The sequence below is a fragment of the Fringilla coelebs genome (genome assembly GCF_963513975.1).
Source record: "Fringilla coelebs genome assembly, chromosome: 4".
NCBI lineage: Eukaryota > Metazoa > Chordata > Aves > Passeriformes > Fringillidae > Fringilla > Fringilla coelebs.
In genome coordinates this window covers 31,356,957-31,382,396 of record NC_140032.1, presented here as the reverse complement: position 1 = coordinate 31,382,396, position 25,440 = coordinate 31,356,957, and the positions used below count along the sequence as shown (strand labels likewise).

The window sequence follows — 25,440 nt, the reverse complement described above, 5'->3', positions numbered from 1 at the left end:
AATTTCTTTCTGAATTTTGGAGTGCAATTGACATGCACAGGTTTGGCCTATCGGTACTCAAAAAACAGCATCACAAACTTTATTTTGCTGAAAAGCAGCTGCCTTTATTAATATGACTTTTGTGACAATTCAAGCAGCTAAGGATAAGCCAAAGGGGAATGCAGTGTGTCGGAATAAATTTTGATTTTAGATAAATCCTTGTATTTTAATGACTGGAGCATGGGCATAGGAGGCATGTAGATAGAGTGACACAAGAAATCTTTCAGTCACTATTGCTAGAAAACATGTCTTGGGAACTTCATCTTGAACACTTTGTTTACCACAAGAAGAGTTGAGTCATTTGAGCCGAAAGTGCCTTGAGTATCTGGATAGAAAACAAAATACTTTTGCCTCTTCTTCTCAAGTATAACTGGCACTGAAGCTATTTTTCCCCCTAGATGTTTAATACATCAATCATGATCTGCTTTTGTGGAGGTGTTGCAATAAGATGAAGACAGAACAATCTGAAGTAACTGAAGTATTCCTGGGACTTGTTGTAAATTTAGTGTCAGCACTCTGTTTGTTTACATTTTAATCTTAAATTCAGTTTAGACAAGAAAGAAAAAAAGAAAAACAAAACAAAAAATCTTCATAATGGCTTTCAGTTCCAGACACTTTGGTAGTGACATGCATAGCTAAGCACTGCAAAAGCATTTCAACATATGTTAGCTTCAGGGATAAGCATTGTTTGACTGGGGCATTCACTATCCTTAAGATGTTTACATGTTTAAACGGAACTGCCCTGAAAAAGAATGCTGTCTGAAAAATAAGTAAACCACAACAACCCATCACTGACCACCTTCTGTCCTCTTCCCTTGTACAAAAACCGTCATGTGAAGACAAAAAGAATCATAATGTGAGTTCTCTGTGAGATGACTATATTTGAAAGATAGCAGAAAATGAATTTCTAAAAAAGTCCTTACAGCAAACTGTAAAGCCTTGCCTACCTATCCAGGTTTTTCTGAGGAGGATAAAATGAACTATTTCCCAGTCAGTAGCTCCCAAAACACAAAAAAATCTTTTCTCTCGAGGAGAGAAAGAGAAGATTGCTAATTCTTACCGATCATCACAACAACTCTGTGCTTGCCCATAACAGTACAGGAGGGATGTACACTGTACACTCTCCAGCTGGAAGAAGTTGTATCTCAAAAATGCTCCTGTGACTCCAGCTTTCCTGTTGTCTTCTCTACTCCAAAGCCAGGGTAGAGAAGCTGGTACTTGCTTTCCACCCCTCAGTTTTTCTGAACGGCAGTCTTGCTGTGCCAATGCCTTTGACTCGGGGAGCATCACTCAGGGGTGTTGTTGTCTTGCTGTGCCAATGCCTTTGACTGGGGGAGCATCACTCAGGGTGTTGCTGACACAGAGCCCAACACACCCCAGCAATGGGCACTGCCAGCCCAGAGAGCCAAACGTGCCCTGGGCTTGTGCTCCCAAAGCAGCGTGGCCAGCAGGGACAGGCAGGGGATTCTGTCCCTCTGCTCTGCCCTGCTGAGACCCTGCCTGGAGCACTGCATCCAGCTCCAGGGCTCCCACCACAGGAACAACGTGGACCTGCTCCAGCAGGAGGGCCACAAAGCTGATCAGAGCACTGGAGCATCTCTCCTAGGCAGGCAGACTGAAAGAGTTGGAGCTGCTCAGCCTGGAGAAGAGCAGCCTTCCAGTACCTAAAGCTGAGGGAACTAACAGGAGTTCAGGATGTGTTTTTTGATTTAAAACAGATTAAGGAGAAAACTGCCAGACTCTCTAGTGGCACAGACACCCTACTGTCACACAACAAAATGTGGGCAATACCACAGCTATTCAAATCCACCGAGAATCTCAGTTCAAGGTAAAAAATCCACACAGCTGAACTCAAGGGAGCAGATGGCTCTGGATTTTCATACAATAGATGAAATATGACACTGAACTGATCAGAACAGTTTGAGATATTCAGCCCATCTGAAATTGGGTTTGAAGATAAATATATCACTAGGTGTATTCTCACATACAGAGAGGGCAGAAAATGCGCAGCCAAAGCTATGCAGATGTCCATGATAAATAAAATTATTATTGTAAGGGGTGCTGCTCTGAGCAACACAAAAGACATCACATAATAGGGATATATTTCCCTTAGCATATGATATACAGAGTACATAAACACCAAATACATCTTGTCCAATTGTAATACAAGTTATAGCTCTGACACACATCTGGAATGAATGATTAGCAGAGAATTCTGGAATATTGCTTTGACCAGACTTCAAATGATAAACAGTTGCACAAACTGAGTTCATAATGGCTTAATTGTAACCCTTTTAAGAGGGAAGTCTTTTTTTGGTGCTTTTGCAATGTTTACTACATGGAAGATCAGTCCATGATGAGCAGTATAGATAAAAGCATGAAATTGGTATTATTCGGACTGCTATGTAATTTAATTTCTGTCGCCATAAACATAAGCCTATTTCATCCTTTTCCTCTGGTTTAAAAGATACTTTTTCAAATTAGTAGATAAGGCTTTTGGAAATGAAAGCAGGACTCTTTCCATATTGGTGCTTTCCCCTTAAACTGGTCATGGGAGTTTCAATTTTTTTCATCACTGCACTATAAGCAGAGGGACCACTGAAATGCTTTTTAGAAAATTTATGCTTACAGTTTACAGCTGTGCTAACGAATCTTTGAGCATGCAAGTGGTTTGATTTGTGGTTTACTCTGTGACCTCAGCTCTGCTACTTATCTTCTTCAGGGACAAGATTTTTCCGGAGTCTTCTCTGATTAACTTAGCTTTTATGAGAGAGAATATTTGGCTGCTAGAGCCAGACTAATGTTTTAATGTAAAAAGCTTGTTAATTCTCTCTGATGATAATACTTCTAAGTCAAAGTCACTCATTAGCCCTTAAAATTAACATCAACATATTAACATCAGGGTCAGAGGAACAGAAACTTTCCAGAAAGTTCTGAAGTCCACAATTTAAGAGGCAAAGACCATAGCTAGAGTAGCAAACAGTATTAGCTTTTTTTGTAGTGACTTTAAAGCTATGCCAAGCCTATATTTTATGACTACTTTATGGCTGTCAGTAGAATTTTCACACATGCATAGTCACCATTGACTGGTATTTCACCTTGTTTACAAGGACATAAACAATTTTATTAGAAGTTTAAAAATTCACAAGCTAAAGGAAACCTGTAAAATTTACTGTAAATCTATTCACAGATATCCTGCAGTCTTCTGAACGTGACCATCAGACATGCTGGTCTTAAGAGAGAACAGACAGAACTGCCTGTAAATAAGCAGCACAGTAGATTTCCCAGCAAATACAGAAGAGTGCTTTTTTTTGGATAAACACTTTAAAACAATGGAACTTCTTTGATGGGGGCAATCTAGCAAGGAGAGATATGCAGCTCAAGCCCATCTACTGCTTATGACAGAGTACAGTATCTTCTGTGAATCTTCTGATGTCAACAGTATGGAAAGCTATGGAAGTGTAGTGGAAGAGATGACACTCCACTTGGTAAAATGAAGATTTTAGGGCCAGCTCAGTGAAGAATAGCACAAGCTTTAGATACTGATGCAAAAAGTGACAGAAAATATACTCTGGGACATCTTAGTTACTTGAACTGTCATTTGAGGGAAAATGTCTAAAAGCTCTATTTTCATTGAAGATAGGCAATATGAGGCAGAAAAGTCAATTAAACAGCATGGTTAAAAGGGCTGACATAAAGCTAAAGGAATTCCCATGACCTATGGGACTTGCATAACTAGTGAATGATCTTCATGACAAACCAGATCAAAAAGACAAATGGACATGGGAGTTTTAAATGGTATTATATGAAAATGCTGGAAATTAAGATGGTTTAGAGGGAGGTCACAGTATCCAGTACCTGTAATTCAGTAACAAATGTTTAGTTACAGCTGCACTGAAAAAAAGACTATGCTGTAGCTGAACCAAAGATCAGCTGAATCAGCCTCATGAAATCCCCTAGCCTTGCCTAACTGATGCCTCTCAAAATGACACATTTTGGAACAATCAAAGAAAAAAAAATAAAGCAAACATCCCCTAATGTTTATCTTCATTTTATCACCTCACCCAAAACCAGCTGTGCAACTTCAGTTGCGTCAGTACATGATTATTAAAAAAACACCTAATTACATGAATAATTTCATTTTTGAAGGTGTATTGGACATATTCATTGAGTATTCATATTCATTGACTTTTGTAAGCAAAAGGAATTTATAATAAAGGATGTTTGGAGGAAAACTCAAGTGTTTCAAAGTTGTTTATGCATCATACAAGGTACACTTACAGAATTTCACAAGCTGCACAAAAATTGTTTAAAAATGTATGGGAAGATCAAGACTGATTTTCATACTGACAGACTCATAGAACACTAACAGAAGAGCAGGTAGAGTACAAAACTTGAAGTTCAGAAATTAATATGTGCAATGATATATCACAGAATCATGGAATATACTGAGTTGAAAGGGATCCACAAGGATCGTTGAGTCCAACCCCTGGCCCCACACAGGACAACAGTCTGCAATCTATATAAAGCCACAAGTCTTGAAATAATGGGTCACAAATGTGGGAAATAAAATCACAATTTCCCATATTCAGAACAGGTGACTTACCCCAAACACAAATTCACAAATTCCTGCCTCATCTCTAAAGTATTACGGAATAAAGAGCATATAAGGCTTGGGAGTCATAGAAACTTAGTACCTCTCACAGTATTTAGAGGTTCTCTCAAGCTTTTTAAAGTGACTGAAGTCAACATTCTGCATTATTATGGATACTCACTTCACAGAGATAATAGGTCTCACTCAGGTAAGACAGGCTGACATTGTCTTACCTGACACATGTAAGATGTGAAAGGATCCAAAAAGCCCAAGGTGAATTGACCTTAGTGAAGCAACAGTCCAGAATAAGGATAGTTCTTAATAGTTTCTCTCAAAAAGTATTACAGAACCATTGAAGTTGAAAGGCTTCCTTTTTGCTATACCTAAATATGCTAAACTAACCATGCTAGGCATGGTCAGAACATGCATCCATCACTCAAATAAATCTCATTATGAAGCACCTGAAATTACTTGAGAGGCTGTGGGCATTTTATTGGTCTTGAAGATCCTAAGACAACTATTAAGAAATAAGAAGAGTCTATACACAAAACTTAACACTTAGGATCGGATGATCAAATAGGTGATGCAAAAAATTAACTGTTCTGAAAGAAAAAAAAAAGGATATTTAAAAAAATACTCAGCTAAAATGTGCATGCTAGACACAATGTAAATATTTTTTTATTCTTTCTGGGGATAAAATCACTAGTGGATTAGTGCAACACTGACAAAAGAACCAGGAGGGACACTCCAGGCATCCACGCAATAGCTAAAGACAGGATACAGATACAAATTCAGAGAGAATATGAGGAGACACTGAAGAAATTAAGTGACAGAAAGCAGAAAGATGGATCAGATAAAACTGGGGATGTAGTCAAAGAAATTAAATGCATTAACTATATGTTCATTCCATGAAAAACCAAGTTGGAAGAAAAGGTGCAGTTATAGTTTGGTACAAGGCTTCTTTATGGCACCGAGGTGCTGTGGAAGATATCTTCTGCAGTTATTTAAGATAAAGAACTATGGCTGTCATACTGGGACAAAAGACTGATCCAGAATGACACATGAAATGTTCATGAGAACATAAAGTATTGGAACAAGTAGATTCAGTAGCTGAACTATAACACTACATACAAGCCACTATCACCCAAACAGTGAAGACCAAAATGGCTTAGAAACTGGGCTTTTACAATATTACAGCAGTAGATGTAACAGGAGACAGACAGTTGTAAAATAAGAAGGAAATTCATTCTCAGCTGATAAGAAATTACTAAGCATTGCACATGCCTCAAAAAATGTCAACAAACATATAAACAGTATGGGTTCAAATAAAACAGACTGATGTCAGTTTTTAATAGTATTTCATTTCCTTGGAAAATGCTTCCCAAGCTACTAATAGAATTCTGAAAAAAATCATGTGGTTGGAAAATTTTGTTCCATACTTAGAAAGGCCTTACTCTTGTTTTTTCATTACATATTCTGTCATCTTTTTTTGGTGTCAATGGTTTGCACAATGCACACACTACTACTGCTTGAAGGGCTTTATAGTGTTATCAGGGAAATCAGTTTAGATCCAAGGAATAGTTAACTGTATCAGTAAAAGTCACTAGTGACAGAAAAACATGCAGTGACTTTTCTTCTGGATTCCCAAAACTAGAAAATGGGAATTTTACATTCAAAATTATTCTACCATTTGCTTCACTTCACTGAGATTAATTTCAAAATTCCTATTAATTCCCTTCTCCATAGCCTTTCCTTTTTGAACAGTGCCAGTACATGAAATTTTGAAGGCAATGCTGATCCACTAAAAGAAGCCATCTGTCTGGACAATTAACAAAGCAATAGGTACTGATTTAAACAGCTTAACTCCAAGCAGACTGTACTGTCCAGTGTCCATAATCCAAACAAAAAGTTGAACAGTAAGAAGCAACAAACACTTATCAGTAAATTCTAAATGCTACATTTCAGATTTTTCAACTCTTTTTCTCCAAATTACTAAAAAATTTCCATCTTTGGAAATTGCTTTGACTGAAGTCGCATTGTTGCTGAACTTTTTTCCAGATCCTACTAGCAGTAGTCATTAACTGGAATGCTATCAAGCCTATCTGTACATGTAGGAAAGACTTCATAGCTGAACATTCCTGGTGTTTCACAAAGATTTGTAAACTGAAGGCATTTGATGTAGATGCAGAATATATGAAGTGTGAAGTGTAATTTTTAAAGTCATTGTTTCCTAAATATAGTCAAAGTTTAAAATGAAACAGGGTTTGATATAGAAAACACATGTAGAAAAAAATGGTCTAGGGACTGCAAAAAGCAATAGAAGCCAATGGATTTATATACTGATAGCCTGAAAATCATGCCATAAAGCAAGATCTATGAGAATATCAAATGAAATGTAATGATTTATAAGCTTTGGCTGGGAACAAACAGAGAAAAGCGTTCATGACAGATAGAAGAACAAAAAGGACAGTCCTAAAAGCAAAAATCTCAGGGACAACAAGATAGAGGTGACATGTATGCAAGCGCTCAGAAATTTAGTATTCAACATATGGACAGAGATTGGAAGATAAAGGTCACATCTGAACTTTGAGTATAGATATGGAGTCAATGAAGTCTACAGGGGACTGGGAAGATGGTTCTAGAAGACAGTAAATGAAAGGGCACTAGTTGCCCTTTTCCTAGGATTTCAATAGATTTTTTTAAGTCTGCTCCTCCAAAGGAGCAAAAACAACAGCACTGGAGAGACTGCTGCCACTTGTTGTTGAAGAGCTGGAAAAACAACCTAAAGCTGCTTAACACTCCAGAGGAAAAAAGCACAAGAAAAAAAGACCAAATTAACTATGCCTACTTGTAGGTATTCTATAGACCTTTAGGGCATGCAGGATAACATGCTGTTTTGTTTAACCTATGAGCAACAAAATGTTTCATTATCCCTGTCAGATAATGATCAAGTACGAGAACTGAATCAAATGCATTGCCTTAACAGTGCAACCTAAGATGATCAGAAACCTGGTGGAAGCAAGATGTTATGAACAACAGTGAAGACCCTTCTGGAAAGCCTCACTGTAACAAGGTTTTTATGATGGCATCTAGCTCCATGTGCATCCATTTCACAGATGGTGCACAGGTATCCTTGAGCAGGTGTACTGTTCTGCACGGTGGCCAAGAAGAATTCCAAGTTGGAGCTAAAAACGAAGTTGAATAATTAAGTTCAGGGCAAATAAATCAGGCTACCTATCAACTATATCAATACTTATCAACTATACTTATCAAATGACACTAACAGCAAAAAACTTGTCCTGAAATATTCTGGACTCTGAAGGGTCCCATTTCTTTTCCCAAAGCAAGAGAAATTAAAGAAAGCATGAAAGAACAGCACCATTTTTGAGGCTGCTAGCTGAATGACACCCTGTGGACTGGAGTCACCTTGCAAGAATGAGAGTTTGCAGTGAGACCCTTCCTGTTCACCAGGAGCACCATAGTTACTGCAGCTGTAATCACTGGGTGTGGGGTGGGGCTTTTAGTCCTGAGAGAAGTCTCTGTTAAAGCAGAGAGACTCCAGCCCCAAGCAGAGAGGTACCCATGGAGAGAGCAGTACCTTCCTTCTAATAACCAACTCAATAATTAGACCTGTGAGGGGAAGGCTGGGTTTAGGATTACAGACTAAGGAGTGCCCTACTGTAGCTGACACAGTAATCCAATTTTTGCAGTTACACTGCATTCCTAATTTGTCAGCTCATATGACTCTTTTCTTACCTCAGTATAGGCTCAGCGTTTCTGAATATAGAAGTCACAAAATAATTTTGCTTTACAGATGATCATTAGACAGCCATTTATTTCCAGTGCGCTAAAAAGTCAACATTTTGTGGTTCTATAAAAAAGTATTTGATCACATACTGCATTTGCACTTATCAAATGAATACATAAAAGTGTTCCAAGTAATAAATCCTTTAAATAATGCTGTAAATATGTCTTCAGAATAGATATTAGCTTAAATGAAACATACTGGAGCTGCCTTGCAATGTTACTACTGAAAATTTCATTTACTTCATTGAAATACCTGTGTAAGAGAGCAGAACAAAAATAACACAAGCAAATCCATGATTTGGAGATTCATTTGCAAGACAAGCAAGTTTCTTGGTTTTGAGTAAAGTAAGCAAATATTCTGTCCAGTCATCACAACAAATGACAAGCAATTCAAAAGACAGACACAGGTGAAATCTCTGTGAAATTTGAATTTGATCAAGAAAGTTTTCTGAGTAAACATGGGGACAGGAGATAATATGAATACCTATAAAAGCAAAAGATCTTAGAAATCAATTCACTGCTTTGGTGATAGTTATGTCTGCACTAGAAAAACATGCTCAGGCAGCTTTACCCCAGGAAACATCCTGGCAGCAAAGGCCTGACACTGCAATAGCTTGAGAAAATGAAAACAAAACACCCACTAGCAATGAAAAAAGCTTGCAAGGAAAAGATGCATCACTCTTGTGACAGATGGGACATCCCAGTAGAAAACAAGCACCAATAAGCAGACTGCAAATTCTACACCCACTAGGTTGCTTAAACTTGTACACCTCGTTTTTTTCCATTCATACTTCTGCATACTTTTCCATGCATACTTCTGCAAAGTATGTTTGTAAGATTCAGCCACACCTTTAGGTCATGTTGCAGATAAGAACAGCTACAAGTGGTATTAACAAGGTACAAGTGCAAGCTTCACACAAGTGTATACTCTCCCCTAGATTGTGACAAATTATGCATTAGAAATTCTTACCAGGAATAATTACAAAAGCAGCACTTAATCTAAAATGATAGTATTCCTAAGGCCCCTAAGAATTCTGCAGCATCTCAGAATTATATTTTTAGAGTGTACAAATACCAGTTTTGACAGAACATGTAAAGGGGACCATGAGGGAGAGACCAGAGTCAACAACAACTCTAAAATAAATGCCTTTCAGAAAAAACCTGGCATGTACACTCAGTGGAAAAATGTAGGGGGAAAAAAACCACAAAGGAAAACAAAAAATCCAGCAAAAAACAATTTAGCAAGACTAGTGAAAAGTTGTTCTTCAATACAGGAGAGGTGATCTTCATGCCATCCTCAGCACAATACCCAATGGGTATGGACTATCCAAAGAAAAAGTGCAAATGTATGATGAGCAAAGCACATCAAATTCACAGGAACATGCAGAAGTCACTGAACAAAAGTGGATATGTTAGGTAAACACAAAATATTTTTGAAGATTGCCTACAAAGGAGACAATTATTGTGCCACAAAAATTAGGAAAATCAAGGCAGTTTCCCACCAACCAGCAAAATGTTCATAGTTGTTATCAGACACTGCAGTAGTGGGATGCACTGAAGGGGTGAAGGAAAAAGGAATCAGGACAGCTGCAAAAAACAACAGCATGCACACAAATTTGTGAGTGAAAACAAAATGCCCAATTATTTGCCAAAATATTGTTCAAAAACCTTTGCTGCAAGAGCAAGAATATCTGACTGCATTTTGAGCTCTGCATTAGATAATTAATATATCCTAAGACACAAATTGCTCTCTTCTTCATACTTACCAGTATACAGAGGAGATGAAAAGTTCTTTTACTGAGCTTGATGAGGATTACTTTGTTAACTCTGCAGTCCTGAAAGTCTGCATCCAGAACAGTTAGAATGAGCTTGGCCAAGGAAGATTATGTGTACATGACACTCATGAATACAAAAATTCCCATGGGAAGCTGTCTCAATAACCGCGAATTAAAAAACACCAAAATTCTTCTAATTTATCCTAAGAACTAAAGCCACCACCTGTATCTAGGTGCAGCAAAGGTAAAGATTACTGTCCTACCTCCAGCTGAATCTGTTCTCCTGTGTATGAGAGACTAATTTCTGGAGTGTGTATATCCAAAGCAATATGCAAAAGTCTGAGTTACTATGTGCCAGCAGATGTTGCAGTAGGAAAAAAAAGTTTAAATGAAAAGGTCCTTTCTGCAAAAAACACCAAATTAGAGGAAATGTTTCTGGATGTATCTGGATCTGTAAATTCATGAACCCAAACTGCACAAAATTAAGCAACCTTTGGTTTGAATAACTTCTGCAACATGGTAAAAATCAGCAGAATTTACATGTGCTTTAATATACATGTGGTTCTGTACATACCCAAGACAAGACACAGCAAATGCCATGAAAATCCTTAGTGACAGATGTTGGGATGTTTTACCTCATCAGGAACGGAGAATAAGATGGGTTTATAAGCACTGAAGAGATTTTCAACAGTGCAGTTCTTCAGACAAGGGGGAAAAAAGAACCCAACACAACACACACAAAAAAAAAAAACCTAGAAAAATTAGTGGTCACAGACAGCCAGACTGAGGAATTTCCGAAGGAACATCATACACATGTATGATATAATTCACAATAGAAGATCCCATCTATACAGTTAGACTACTGCAGCCAATTTACTCTGATTAATGAATGCAATAAAGAACAATGTGTTCCTAGAAAGTAGAAAAGGACAACTATATCAAGAATATACTTGCATGATCTGACCAAACAACTCTAGTACAAGTAAAACTCTTTGTTCTAAGTAATAATTCCCATTTGTAACCCTACAAAGGACAGCATTCCCATTTGTAACCCTACAAAGCAGCAATCATTGGTGGTCTCTTGTGTCTTCTTTATTCCCAAGTGTGTTCTTGAAGCATTAATTTCCAGACTAAATAGCCTGCATACCTACTACACATGAAATTGTAAGTGCACCCACCTCAGGATATATAGGTCAGGCACTTACAACCCTTACCTGTATTCAACTTCATTACAACACTATCAGTGATCCAACAAAAACCCTATTCCAACTCCAGAGTTATGGAAGACCTCTGCTTACCACACTCAGGGTTTAAGGCTATGAGTAGTACATCACCCCTCTTACTCACTGGCAAGTATTGCAGAGATAAAAAGTGAAGCGAGACAGGGACTGGCCTTGGTAGGAGATTTGCTATTGATCTCAGTAAAATCAGGATTTCACTTTTAGGGAAGTTATTTCCAGAGATCAGGCATACTTCTGGAGACGGTGCTTCCTTGCAAAGGGGGAAGGTTATTTTGTAGAAAGACTAACAGAATGTGATATCAACCTTTCTTTGACCAGCAAAGCAACAGCCAAGAGGTGATACCTTCATTCTCATTACAGGAACAGCAATGCTATGTAATATTGGTACAACAGCAAAAGCATATAAACTGACAGAAAACATGCAGGCAATGGGAACCATAGAAGGGTTGGGTTGAAAGGGATCCTAAAGATCATTTAGTTCCAAACCCCTGCTCTGGGCAGGGACACTTTCCACTACACCAGGTTGCTCAAAACGTCATTGAACCCAGCCTTGAACACTTCATGCAGCATCCAAAACCTCACTAAACCACCTTCCAATGTCTCAACACTCTGTCACTTGGGGCAAGGTGATTCCAAAAGGATTTTTATGAATACCCACAACACCTGAAAGTTGTATTTAATGACTGAAAAGGTCCCATTCAATCCTGTGTTCTAAGTGAGAGCTAATTCAGTGACAGATTCAGGGAAGGTTCAGAGATGTCATATGGAATAATGGTAATGTGGGGAAGAACCTAGGATTTAAAAAGTAGATTAATATTATGTGAACCTGCATGTTAGTTGATGCACATGGCAATACTCAAATTACAGAAGGCAGACCTCAGCATTACACTGTCAGAGATAATGTGGAGACACCTTCCATGTAAATAATTAAGATGGGCATATTTATGTAAAATACAAGCTATTTAAAGACCATGAATTCTTCATCCAAAATAAAAGAAAAATGCAACTGAAATAAATTATTAATTTGCATGTATGCAAACTTTGTTTCTTCATAATATGCAACTCCCGTATTTTCAAAGTATTCCTAATAAGAATGTCACACCCTGGCTGTACTAGACTCTTTCACCAGTGAAAATTAAAAATGTCTCCTAAATACAGACAGGGAGATGAAGGTGTCCTTAAAAATCAAGTTAAGCCAAGGAGTAGAAAACTGTTTATCAGTCATTCTGGAAAACAGAAACATGAAATGAAATCTGTAGTCACTACTGGGGAAAAAATACTCATAATTTTTTTTCCCTGGAATGCAAAGACTTGGTGGAACTTCTGCATGGTATGACTGGATATCAATTTTCAAAGCTGATCCCTGTACTCCTGCCCATTCACCACGCTGGTTAATCTCCACAGAGCTGGCTACTTTGGCTGGCTGAGTAACAAAGTTCTGGCAGCTGCACCATAACCTCAATAGGCTTTTACCTGGTACAGCTGGAACACCTGACTAAAAAAGAAGTCACATTGACCTCAATACCAAGCATGGAGCTGACCTCTGTCAGCACAGGGGCAAACTACCTCTGCTTGGTGACCTCTCACTGAATACAAATCAATTTTGCTAACCTTGCATTTGCAGCCAAAACCAAACCCCAAACAAAAAAAAAAACAACCCTATGGTGATATGACATAAACAGACCTTATACTTCAGCACCATGGGTAGCATACCATGTAGATATCATGCTGAATGGGGTTTCTGTAGGCCTAAATGAAAAGAAGTCCATACCAGTCCAACTTTCACAATAAAGGTAGCTTAACAGTCAGTTTAAATGTGATAACTGAAAATTAATCTGAAAACATCCATAAAGCATTCCAGCAACTTAGTCTGTGTTTGACTAGAGAATTTCAGTGCTTGGTCATGCATAGAGGTGCCTAAAATTGGCTGCTTCTATTGTCTCTCATTTCAGAGAACAGGGGTTCTTAGGAAGGGTAGAGAGTCCAAATGAAGCATTGAAGGACTTTAGTGGAATTATTGCAATGGAAAAGATGAGTCCTCCACCACCAAGAAAACCCAACCTACCACCCTGCCCAAAACCCATACAAACAAATTCAAATTCCTAACTCAAGCACAGGATTCTCTGATATAATCAAGACCTGAATTTTTTATGAAGACCAGTAGCCTAATACCTATCCTTCAAAAAGCATATCTAACTATACAACCTGGTACTGCATTAGGAAATGTATAAAATGAAAAGAATGAGCTGAAAATTTTTACTGCTGGTGTTAAACACCTCTTCAAGGAAGGGAAGTCTGCCTCCCCATTAAAAAAACCAATAGAACATGAAACTTTTTACACATATTGCCCAGTGACTACCACAAAGCTACTTAGAAGCCACAGAATCTACTATCTAAATGTTGCCAACAGCTTTGCTGATTACTTTGAGTTGCTGCTCTACTTGAAACCTTGATTATCCCACCTGTCTACCTGTCAGGAGGGCCAGATTTGGAAAGAACTTGGGATTTGTTTACTAGCAACATTTGTATTATAGTCCCAAGCATTACTTAACAATGCACATTAAATACACGTTTATTTGTTCATTCAATATGCAAACATTTTTTGCATTGTTAGCAATATGTTTTCTGCTATCTTGAGGAAATTTAGTAACCCCTGTCCTCCCAAAACAGAGGTCTGTAATTATTTCTCAGGAGCAGACTCGTGGTATTTAAGGCAGCTCAGAGATGTGACTAGAAGAAAAACTGCCAGCAGCAAGGGTTGTGGACAAGCTCTTATTGACACTGCAGAACTAAACTGAGATGCCTAGCATTGAATTGACACCACAAAGTTTTTACTGCCCTAGGAAAGCAAGCCTGGCCAGAGAAACAGAATGGACATTGTCACACCAGTGCTGGATGCCTGCTCTTGGCAGCATTGCCTGTCACTAACCCAGACTCGCTGATGTCTGACTGCTGGAAAGACATGGAGTATCTATGCCATGAAAGAAAAGTGGATGGCGAGAGAAGAAATAGGAAAGAGGTAAGAGAAGCCAATCGGATACTGCTAATGAAAAAATTAAAGATGAAAAAAAACTTCATGAGAAAAGTGAAAATTCCTCAAAAAAACCCTAAAAGAGACAGCAAATAGTAAAGTATATGAGTACCACCACCCACTGGCAGCAGCTACACTAGACAAAGCAACGTCTCTAAAAACTTCAAAATGCATAACCTTGCAAAAAGAATAAATACCTGAGCTTGACAGACACATTAGTAGGATTATTAATTATTTGGAATACTCACCTCTACCTTTGGGTAACTAACAGCATAGGACCATTTAAACAAGGCTTTGAAGCAAATTTTTGATTCAGTAAATTATTCAATCAAAACCAGTCTGAGGAACAACTTTATTGAAACTGTATTTTTATGCTCACTTCTGTTCAACAATTGGCAAAATTCAGTATCGCCTCTAGACATTTTCCCTTCTCCCAAACAGCTTACCATTTTTAATACTGGAAGTTATTAATTTCTGAAATAATGTTCATTGCCATCAACATCTCAGTTTTTATCAGAACCCTGAATTTGTGCTATAACTTGATCTTCTAAGCTCTCTTCCTTGAGTCAAGGATTTGTCGGGCTACCCACAGTCTCTCAGGGCACAAAATGAAGTCCAAGGTTCACCTGTGACAAAAAGAAGGATTTCATTAGTCTCAATTCACAAAAGGAGTTTCATTAATCAGATAAAACAATCGTTACTAGAGCATTTAATATTATAATTTTAAAACTAAAAAACAAAACATCATCAAGAACAACATTTTTCTGAAAAGGCTGATGATATCTCCAATCTGGTTATCAAAAGATACTCCATCCTTATTTTTAAAATTTTTATTCTAGAAATGCATTAAGAGAGGAGCACTCTTCAACTAGATCCTTTCACTGCTTAAACCAAAATCCAGGGCCAGTTTGAAAAGCCTCCAAAATTAAATTCTTACTGATAGATTTCCAACCCTAATTCTGCAATGGTTGTAGTATTCAGCAAAGAATGGGAAAAAAAAATCAAAAGTAGCTGTGTTAGTTAATTCCTTCAAGAGTGCCTTCACTGATCTGAAGAGATTTTAGAGAGATTACCCTTACTCAATATCACCCTTGAGTTCATTGTATTCTTTTGAGCACTCACAGACCTGTCTTCACAGAACTCTCGGGACCTAAAGCAGGTGAGGTAGATTGAGCATGCAAACATCGGGTTCTTTCCCTTTGTCATTGCCATCTCATTCAGAAAAGTGGTTACCACACATAGGTAAGTTTAACCTTGGGTGCAGTCCTAGTGAAATTAACTGTATCTTGTTGCCCAGGGCCCTGGGGCCTCAGCAATGTCAAACTTCCCCTATGCCTTCTTCACTAGTAACAAAGTTTTAGCAACAAAACATTTGGGCCAAGGACATGGAAAACTAGAAAAATGTACAAAAACCCAAAGACACCTAGCACAGCACAGAGATCAGTGAGAAGCAGCTTTCTGCCCTGATTTAGTAGGTGCTAGTTACCAGCTTGGCATCAGTCCCTGGATTATCCCAACCCATGCCAAGTGTTAGCAGACAGGACAGGCACACAGGAGGGAGGCTGAGACTGCTGGGCCTCCCATCCCACACTCAGGGAACCTTTGGACCTCAGCACACGAAGCACCCAGAAAAAAAGCAACCCGCCAGGCCAAGAGAACAGCTCCAAAAGGAAGAGAGAGAAGAGCAAGAGTTGTAATACCATTCAAGAAAACTTTCTTCACTGACTTTAGGAATGGTCCAGTCCTGCAATCACTAAATACCCAAATCCACCTGTCACCAAAAGAACAGGCATGTATTTTTAATGTCACTAGCAGAAAACTGATCTCCATAGTCAAAGACTTAGAACTGCTCCCTCACCTTGTTCTTGATGCATTGTTTTTCTTGGTGTGGGTAACAACAAAGGCATAAGGATATCAGCAATCAACAAATTTGTCTGTAGTATTACACAGATCACTTAAATGATCTCCTCAGTTTTCTGAGATGCTCTGATTCGAGGTTGACAGTTTCAAGTAAAATTTCCACTCGTTAAAAGTACCAACAGTTTTTTAAGACACCTTCCCTAAGGCTAGTTATTGCATCTTCCCAGGGTGGATCTGTTGAATGGCCTTATTTCTTCTCTATGAATATTTATAAGGGTAAATGAGACAAGGATTTACACAAAACTTCTTTTTTAAATGATCTGTTCTCATTCCTTTTGAAAATTAGCTATTAAAGAAGGCACATCAGTTTAAAGTTCAAGCTGCATGGATACGCTACCAAGATACGGTCATTAAAATCCTTATGCCTTGAATGTTTCCCTTGAACTTTGTTTCAAAGTTAAAAGATTACAGATATCATAAACCAAATTCAGTCTTTGGGTAGGTCAGCTTTAAATTGCAGCTGTTCCCATCAGGACTGAATTGGTGTCAGGTACCTCTTGGATTACAAGCCACCATAAAAGAAATAACAGACCAGAACTATGAAACTTATTACAAGTCAAGTACATTAAATAAAAGAGGATCCTACCAGTTGCATCATCAGCTTCTGTGTCTAGAAGAGCATCTATTGAAGCCATGCTTGTGCCTATGAAGGAGTCTGTAGTATCAGACACTCCTCTCTTGCTGAGACAAACTTCTTTGAGTTACTGACTTCTCTGCTTTGATCAGTGTCTTTTACTAACCTTCTGACTGTCAGGAAGGTTACACCACTTGTTGAGAAGGTTTTTCTAGGCCTTCCTACTATTCCCCAATGCACTTTTTAAATTGTAAGTCCACAGGTTCAATTTGTAGTATCTTCCAATACATATGTATATAATAGAGAGTAGGACAGAGATGAAAGATGTTTTCCCCCACCAAATCCACCTTTTTGTGAAAGGGTTAAATACTCCTGATTTCTGTTAGTCCTCTCTTGCAAAGAGGGAAGAAAATCTTCAGGGAGATACATTTTCTTCAGGAGGTATCTTCTGTTCCTCCCTGACCTTTTTCCAGTGGAATTTTCATCCTGTGTCCTTTTTCCTCAATAAATGTGCCACCAAGACTTAATTAATATAAGTTGTTGCAAAAGTAGAGGTTTCTTTCTTATTACATTTCTGTAAAAAGTCGTAACTGCCTTTGGCATTACCAAGTTACAAATTAGTTGTATGGATAAACCAGATTATTTTCAATGTAATCTCTTCCTGAATAAGCTGAATTAGGAAAAACAAGACTTGGGAGACTTTAGTCTTCAAACTTACAAATATTAGGCCAGGGTCTTCTAAATACTTACTCCCTGTTACAAATTTATTTGCCTGAGTATAGCCCTAATGGAAGGCCCAATTAAATAGTGCTGCTCACATAAATAAAGTTATTCACAGGCACAGGTTTCTGCAGGATTAGTCAAGAACACTTACAACACCTTTTTAAAACTTGTGTTATTTCCAAAGAATCCTTTAATCCATTTACTAAAACCCCCCATATTTTAAAGAAAAAACCCCTCAAGCTTAAGAACTTTCAAAGCTTGCTCCTATTTTTCTCCTAAATCGAGACCATAAACTATTCACCACATTGTACCAAGTATGTACTTGTTTTAATTAATCCTTAATTTCAGAGGGTCAAGCAGTATCTAGTTCATGTTCCAGCCTCAAACAATCTGTGTTCAGAAGAATGCTCTACTCTCCTAGCTGTTGCCAGTTTATTGCAGTTGCTAACAGTCACTATGACAGAAAAGGCAAGAACAAGAAATGCAGTACGAGTGAGCAGGTGTCGAGATTCAGGAGGGATTACATGAGATCTCCAGCAGAGAGTATGCACACAACTAGAGCCCAAGGAGCTAGTTATGCCCCCAGAAAAAAAGACACCATGTTTGTTTCAGACTTTACCAGACTTGTCCATACTGCAAACTACCCCCAGAAGTGGTAAAGCATAGATTTATTAATTGAGAGGGGGGAGAATACCACCTATTCCCCTAGAGTAACCCAAGCAATATGCCTGTCTCAACCCCACCTAAAAGTCTTCCAGGGAACAAGGGGAATCAAGTGCTCACTTGGACTTCTGGAGTTGGAGCCTCCTCTCCATTACGTGCACGTGTTACCCTGCCAGCTCCAGTCAATGAAATTTCTCCAATGAAAGCAGGAGGATAATAGGGCTTTCAGAACTTACATCAGTGGCAATGGTAGGGAGGAAAAAAATGAAAATCTGTTATTCTTCATTTTGATCTTGTGTGTGGCATTCCACTATGGCTGAATGAAACTGAAGCAGACAATCCACTAGAATTACCTGAATTAACCTCAGAAAGATAAGCATGCCACTGTTTGCCAGAGTCTAGTACTAGATACCTTTCTTAGGCTAGCTCAAAGCCCAGGCTCAAGTTTCCCCTCAGATGAATTTTAAACCACTAACTAATGAACTTAGTGCAGTAGTAATGAAGACCTTGACAGCCCAGTTGTGAAAAAAATAAAAGCAGCTTCTCAGTTGTCATGGAGTGAAATTCTGCTTTCATTACCAGTACAGCTCTCTTCCCATGCTCCTGTATTTTTTTCAATGAAAGATGCATAGGGTTTGGAGTGCACAGATTTGGTACACGTGCGCAGCAGCTGGTCTGACATGATAAAGCAGAATGAATCTGAAGAAGTTCCTGCCTGTCTGACCAATAATCCATGAACTAAGAGGGATTTACTCAATAGACCAGCACAGATTCTATCCTGTCAAAATTAGAGACTGATTTTTTTTAAAAGTGCCTAAAGCTGTTTTCTGTTAGATGTTTTCCATTCCCCAAAGACCTAGACAGCAAGTAGGAGGCGAACAAAGGTGGGGGAAGGGGATTGTCTGAATCCTGCAATGTTTATAACTTCGCATTCGCTTGATTTGAAGCTCCAACCATAGAATTTGTTACTGAAGACATTTCTGTAACTCAAAGAAAATCAATCAGAAGAATAGCATCACACTGTATGCCAAGGCAGCATCCCCAGTACCGTGTCTAAATTTCATTCTTAAATACGACTTACTTGCCATCCTCTTTTGCTAGGTGGGAACTGCCGAGAGCTAAAAATAGCACCAGGGATTCAGTGGCGGGAGCTAAAAATACCCTTTCCCGCTCGATTACCGACTCGGCAGGAAAGACGGAGCTCTTGGCATCTGTCACAGCCTATAACCGCCAGCTGGGGATGGAGACAAAGAGCCCAACCCCGGAGTTCCGCGCTCGGGGAAAGTTTCACCGGCAGACGAAGATGCCGCGGCGCTGCACCCCGGGGCCGCGGGACCCCCACCCGCCCCAGCCCGGGCGGCGCCCCCGGGCCTCCCCGCCGCCCCTTACCCGCGTTTCGCAGCTTCTTGTTGCGGTAGACGGAGAGGATGACCAAGAGGTTGCCCAGCAGGTCCACCGCGATGGTGAAGATGAGGATGGCGGCCAAAGTGGAGGTCACCCAGGGCTGGCGGCGCGGGGCGCCCTCGGCCGGCGGGTCCCGCGGGAGGACGGAGCTGTTCAGCTCGCTCTCGTTCACTCTCATCCTGCCGCCGAACCTCCCGGGGCGCACCCGGGTACGGGCGGGGCGGGCGCGCTCGCCAGCGCTGCCTGCGGCGGGGGCAGGTCAGGTCGGGGCGGGGGTCGCGGTGGCGGCCGCCCTGCGCCGCGGGGCTGCCCGCCCTAGGGCGGAGCGGGGCAGGCGGGAGCGGGCGCACCTCCCATGGCGGCCGGCGCCGCCACTCCAGGCAGGAAGTTTCCCCGAAGTGTGCATGTGCCGCGGCGGGACACTTTTATAGCCCGCCCGCGCCGCCGCCCCGCCCGCCGCCACCGCTGCCGCCAGGTGACACCGAGCCGCCCCCGCGCCGGCACGTGCGCGGCCGGGGCTCCAGCTGCTGCCGCGCGGCGCCACAGCGCCCCCCCGCGGCGGCCGCGCCGCCCCATTCACGGCGCGCTCCGCTTCCCCATTCATGCTCCCGGCCGCTCCATTCAGCGCCGGCCGCTCCATTCACCGGCGGAGGCGCGGCAGGGATCGACGGGGCTTGCTGCCTGCGGTTGGATGGTTTGCAGCGCTCGGCGCTATTTTTAGCCCTCCTGGTTAACGCCGGCTCTTAATTAGGCGCCCGCCGAACTCCCCTCCCCTCCTCCCCCTCCTTTATTTAACATCGCACCCGCACGGTAACGTGAGCGCGGCGAGAAACCTCCCATCGGGGAGCGGGTCGGGGCTGCTATAAAAAGCTCCTCGCGAAGGAGACTGGCTGGCTGGGCAGGAGGGGCGTCTGAGGACCCGCGTCCCGGGAGCACCACGTGCTGCCGCAGCGAGGGGGCGGCGGGGGGGACACGCACCGCCTCGGCAGCACCCCCTCCCTTCCTCCCCTGCAGCCTTTCTTCCTCCCCCGCACCCTGGGCAGCGGGGGCGGTCTGCACAGGGAAGACAGAGAAAAAGGTAGCGGGGATGCCCCGTGCCACCCCTACGAGCCCGGTGAAGTCTGGATCCCCTGTTCCCCAAAAGAAGCATTTGCTTCAAAGAAAGGAGGGAACAGGGAGCCATTGCCCAGCCGTGAGGAGGACCCGGTTGACCGAATAGGGTACCCGTCACCCTCTCGTTCGGTGGGCGCACTGGTAAATAAATTAAATTTTAAAAAAAATGCACTTTCTTCTGACTGAATCTTCTCGCTCGTACGGCATAGAGCTGTTGAAAACCTCTGAGCAAACTGGGCGTGGGAATCACTCTCCCATTCAGGAGAATGGGCTGCGAGTGCGGATGGCAGTGCGCGCTGGGTTCCGCGGAGCGCAGGGCTGGGCTCGGTGCTGGCGGCCAGGGACGGCCCCGCGCACCCACCGCCGTCCCGCCCGGAGCCTCCGCTGGCGGGGCCGCTGCGACTGCGGGGGCGAGCGGGGGGTCCGCAGCGGGAGCGGGGGTCCGCAGCGGGAGCGGGGGGCTCCTCCTGGCGCGGCGCAGGCCGTGTCGTGCGGGCTCTGCGCGGGGCGGGAGGCGCTCATGCGGCGCAGCCTGCGCCCAGCACCGGGCTGACGGCGCCGTGTCCCGTGGCAGCCCGAGGTGAGGGATAACCAAAGCCACCGTTGTCACCAGCAGTTACGTAACGCGGCGGGTGTGACAGGACACCGCGGGAGCGGCCGGCCCGCAGCCGCGGAGGGGCGCGGACAGGCAGGGCGGTGGCGGTGGCGGTGGAGGCAGCAGCGGCACCCCCGCCCTGGCAGGCGCCGCAGTCCCAGCCTGCACGGCTGAGTGCCAGGGAAACCCCGAGCTTCCCATTCACCCACGGTTTTCTTACACCACCGCGGGCAGCGGAGCGAGGAGCACCGCCGCTCAGCCTCCCGCTGGTGAATGAGACCGCTTGTGTTTGGTGCGGGAAGTGGTGATTTATTTGATCACTTACTGACTTATTAAATGCTCAATATTCCGGCAGCGTGTTTTCCCGCCGCCCCAATAAACAGTAGTCCCGGGGAGATGTGTCGGCACTCCACAGCATTCCTCCTCACTGCTTCCCGAGCAGCATCCAAAGCACATCCATCACTGGAGATAGAGAGCAGCAGCCCACACCACAAGAGGAGGTTGCGGGAGGTACCCCTCAGCGAGGCGCCGCAGCTCCGGGGCAGAGGATGGTGTGTGCACACACCCACCCATGACAGCCACATCCACCCACCACCAGCCCCCGCCCTCCATCCCCCCCGGCAGGTTAGTGCATGTGTCCGTGTAGGTGCATAACAACTAGGTTATCAAGCTGTGGGAGAAGATTAAAAATAGGAGGAGCCAGTATCAGGGGGATATCAGATCAAGGGCATCCACACGTGGAGACAGGCAGAACTGCCTGGTCCTCAGTAGACCTCCACGGGTGTTTGATGGGACAGGCAGGGGCTGGCTGCCCAGAGACAGCTGTGAAGTTTCACAAGGTCAGGTATTTTTAACTAGAAGGTAGAGCGACGATGAGGATCAGCCCAGGATTTTGCTTCAAAGAAAGGGAATCTGGTCCATGCACAGGAACTGCTGTTATTTGTCTCATTCCTGGGATGTTCAGTGACATATTTGCAACTTAGAAACACAGGGGAATGGAGATACCACTCCATCCATCCCATTTTAGTCTTGTGAAAAGAACGTGCTCTGGACCAAGGCTGCTTGTGTGGCGGGAAGGGAAAGCTTCTTGAAAAGGGGACCAAAGATGTCCTAAGGCATCACTACCAGAAAACCCTCTATGAGAGCTAAGGTTGACCCAGGCCCCAGCAGGGTCATGATACATTGAGAATCCTTGTGCTGCTGCTCTGTGTGTTGGATTTGTTTTCTGCAGAGTGGGAGATGGGCATCAGGATGTGGGCCAGGCTCCAGCAAGAACCACCTTCCCATTCCCCACCAGGGAGTAGGACTGCTTTCTCTTTCCTCCCTCTCACCTTGACAGAGACACCTCATACTAGAAAATGCTGCTCTTTAAGGTTTTGCATGTGTTTACTCACATTCTGGAGAGTTAGAGACTCTAAGATGCCACCCAAAACAAGCAAGCTGTGAAAACTGTAGAGGAGCAGATCTAACAACATCAGGCTCATCACACTCATCAACATTCAGAGTGTCAGACAATCTTAGAGGCAGTCTGGTATTGTTTGTTACATCCTCTGAGGCTGGTCTCTCTGCCCTCACATTTTCTACACATTTTCTACATATGCATTTTTAAAGTACAACTGAGTGAAGTTAAATGATGCTTTAGAGGAAAGCAGCGTAAGATAAGATCAGGGTAGAAGAACAAGAAAATCACTTGGGCAAGCCACCCCATATTATAATAATTTAAATCAGAGTTGACTTCACTGTAGTGAGCAACATTGGCAGAGATCTTATTTCATGAAGAAATACGGAACTTGTCTGATCTGTCATAAAAGAGTCCTTGGTTTTGCTTGAGTTGTTTGGGATCTGCCTGTTGCTCATTCTGTCTCCAGCCAAGTTTCCTGGCGGATCCTGAACTGATATTGTAGTTTTTGGTAGTTTTTCGTCCTGTCTCCTGTTGATTCAGCCTAGTCTTTCTGGATGAGTGCAAGGCCTGAATCTTCTTTTTGTCCTGCCTAGGGCTAGCAGTTGAGCCTGTTGTCAGTATCTGGCTCTGCCTGCTGCTCTTAGGTCCTGTGAGACACAGCCTGGGCTCAAGTTTTCCGAGTGTCCTGGTTGGCTTTCCTATGGAGAAGGTCTTAAAACTACACAGCCAGGATATTAGATGGGTTGAGGGAGCACCGTCCATCTGAAAAGATAGATGGAAATACAGAAAACATGAGAAGAATTCAGCTGATTCTTTGAGTAAGAGAATGGAGACTGCCTGGCAGATGGGGCTGAGATGATCAGTAACAGGGGCAGGTACTGAGAGCATGCTGGTGTGGGTGCCTGGCAGAGAATGGAGTGGGAGGGCAAAAGGCAGAACATTTGTCTCCTTAAGGAGAAGTTTTCACCATGGTACAGTGTAGTTTTCTTACATCAGAGGAAATAGCTGTGGAGGCTGATGGCAGATAAGATATCTTGGAAGGGGCTGACTTGAATACCAATATGGGAGGAAGGCCTTGGAGGGCTGTCCTGGAACAGGGAGGTAAGTAAGTTGTGGTGCCTGTGTCAGAGAAGCAGCAGCTCCTGCTATCCTTTATGTTTTGGCGCCCTTCAGAAAAGCCCTAGAGCTGCATGAAATATAAAAATGCAGACTCTATTCTGCTCAATCACAAGACGTATTTCCATAGTGAAAAGCTGAAGCTGTCTTAGAACTGAGGTGGAAAAAAATGAGGTAAGCCAACCGGCAGTGTGTTTCTGTGGTGAGCAATAGTGCGGAGAGTAGGAACAGCTGCTCATTTGAATTCTTAGCATTAAATTAAGTGGGTGCAGATTCTGTCTGGTGCTGTTCCTTGCTATTTTGAGATCTTCGTAATTCCCCTGTTATGCTGAAGAACAGCTATGATGCTGATGGTTCTTGAGCACTCTAGGAAAGAAGGGAAACCCACAGCTCCTCCCCACTCTGGTGCTCGGAGACATTTTCACCCTTACATTTGCCAGCCTCTTGGGCTGCTCTCCCAGCACACTGACACAGTCATTTAGTTCTCCCCATAACCCTGCCTTGCCAGCTGTTGTTCAGTACACAGAGCTTGCTGATACACCTATGGGGCAGTCCCACTTCCCTAACAGTTTAACTGCGGTGGCAGCAGGCTTGTTGCAGCTCATGCCGTGGTGGGAGGTATCTACTCTTCATTACATCAGACCATTGGTTGTGATGCTGCACTACAAAAAAAAGCTGGCTGTTGTTCCTTCTGTCTTTTAGAGGAGTGATTCAGAGTGCTGAAACGTTGCCATGTTTTATTTTGTGATGTGCAGCTTTCTTTCCCTGACAAGTCTTTTATTTTAGTTTTTTTTTCATAGTTGCAATCTGTGGCATCTCCTACCTACATGTTTTAAGTCATAAAACAGCTCTGTAAATCGCCTCCTCTCTATGAGCATCGTGTTTGGGCAGGTGATGCAAGAGACTGATGGGAAATGTGCCAGCTCTTTAATTCTTCATTCAGCACTGCCTACAGTTTTTGCATTCAGAGAGTGCTGTTATGACAATTCTTGGGCAACACAGTCTGCTTTTGCTTCTGGCTTTGGGGTTTCTAAGGTGAGATGCTATTCACCACATGGCTGGGACAGGGAATTTCATTTAGAAATGAAACTACATCCTAGGACTCTTCTCTGCATTAATACTCTTTTCTCCTCCAATATTAAATGGCCTCAAAAGGAAGGAAGTAGCTTCTCATTGTAGAATGGCATATTATATAATTATTAAGCCATTCTCCAGGATGATTAGAAAATTATATTTGAAACTTTGCAAGCAAAAAAGATAACTAATCTCAGCTTATCTCTATTTTAGGGAAGAAAGTGAAATGCTGTAATTGACTGTTTTGAGCATGCTTCCTCATAATTTTGATTTTAAAGATTAGTTTGGAGCTGATTTTGAAGTTGGGGGGATGAGAGTGGGTAAGGTTCTGGGCTATAAATCCTGATCAGAAACTGATACTTTTTGAAG

General features: G+C 42.3%; 1 protein-coding gene across 1 annotated transcript in view; it reads right to left on the bottom strand.

Annotated features, from left to right (window-relative positions):
* The window catches only part of MTNR1A (melatonin receptor 1A), a gene marked incomplete at its 3' end in the record, with an annotated part of 50,569 nt that extends 30,530 nt beyond the window's left edge, over positions 1-20,039 (bottom strand). The window contains exon 1 of the mRNA XM_084204460.1: positions 19,757-20,039. Coding sequence (XP_084060586.1) covers positions 19,757-19,949 — 193 coding nt within the window. The 5' untranslated portion in view covers positions 19,950-20,039. The remainder of the gene's footprint in view (positions 1-19,756) is intronic.
* Between the last annotated feature and the right edge of the window lie 5,401 nt (positions 20,040-25,440).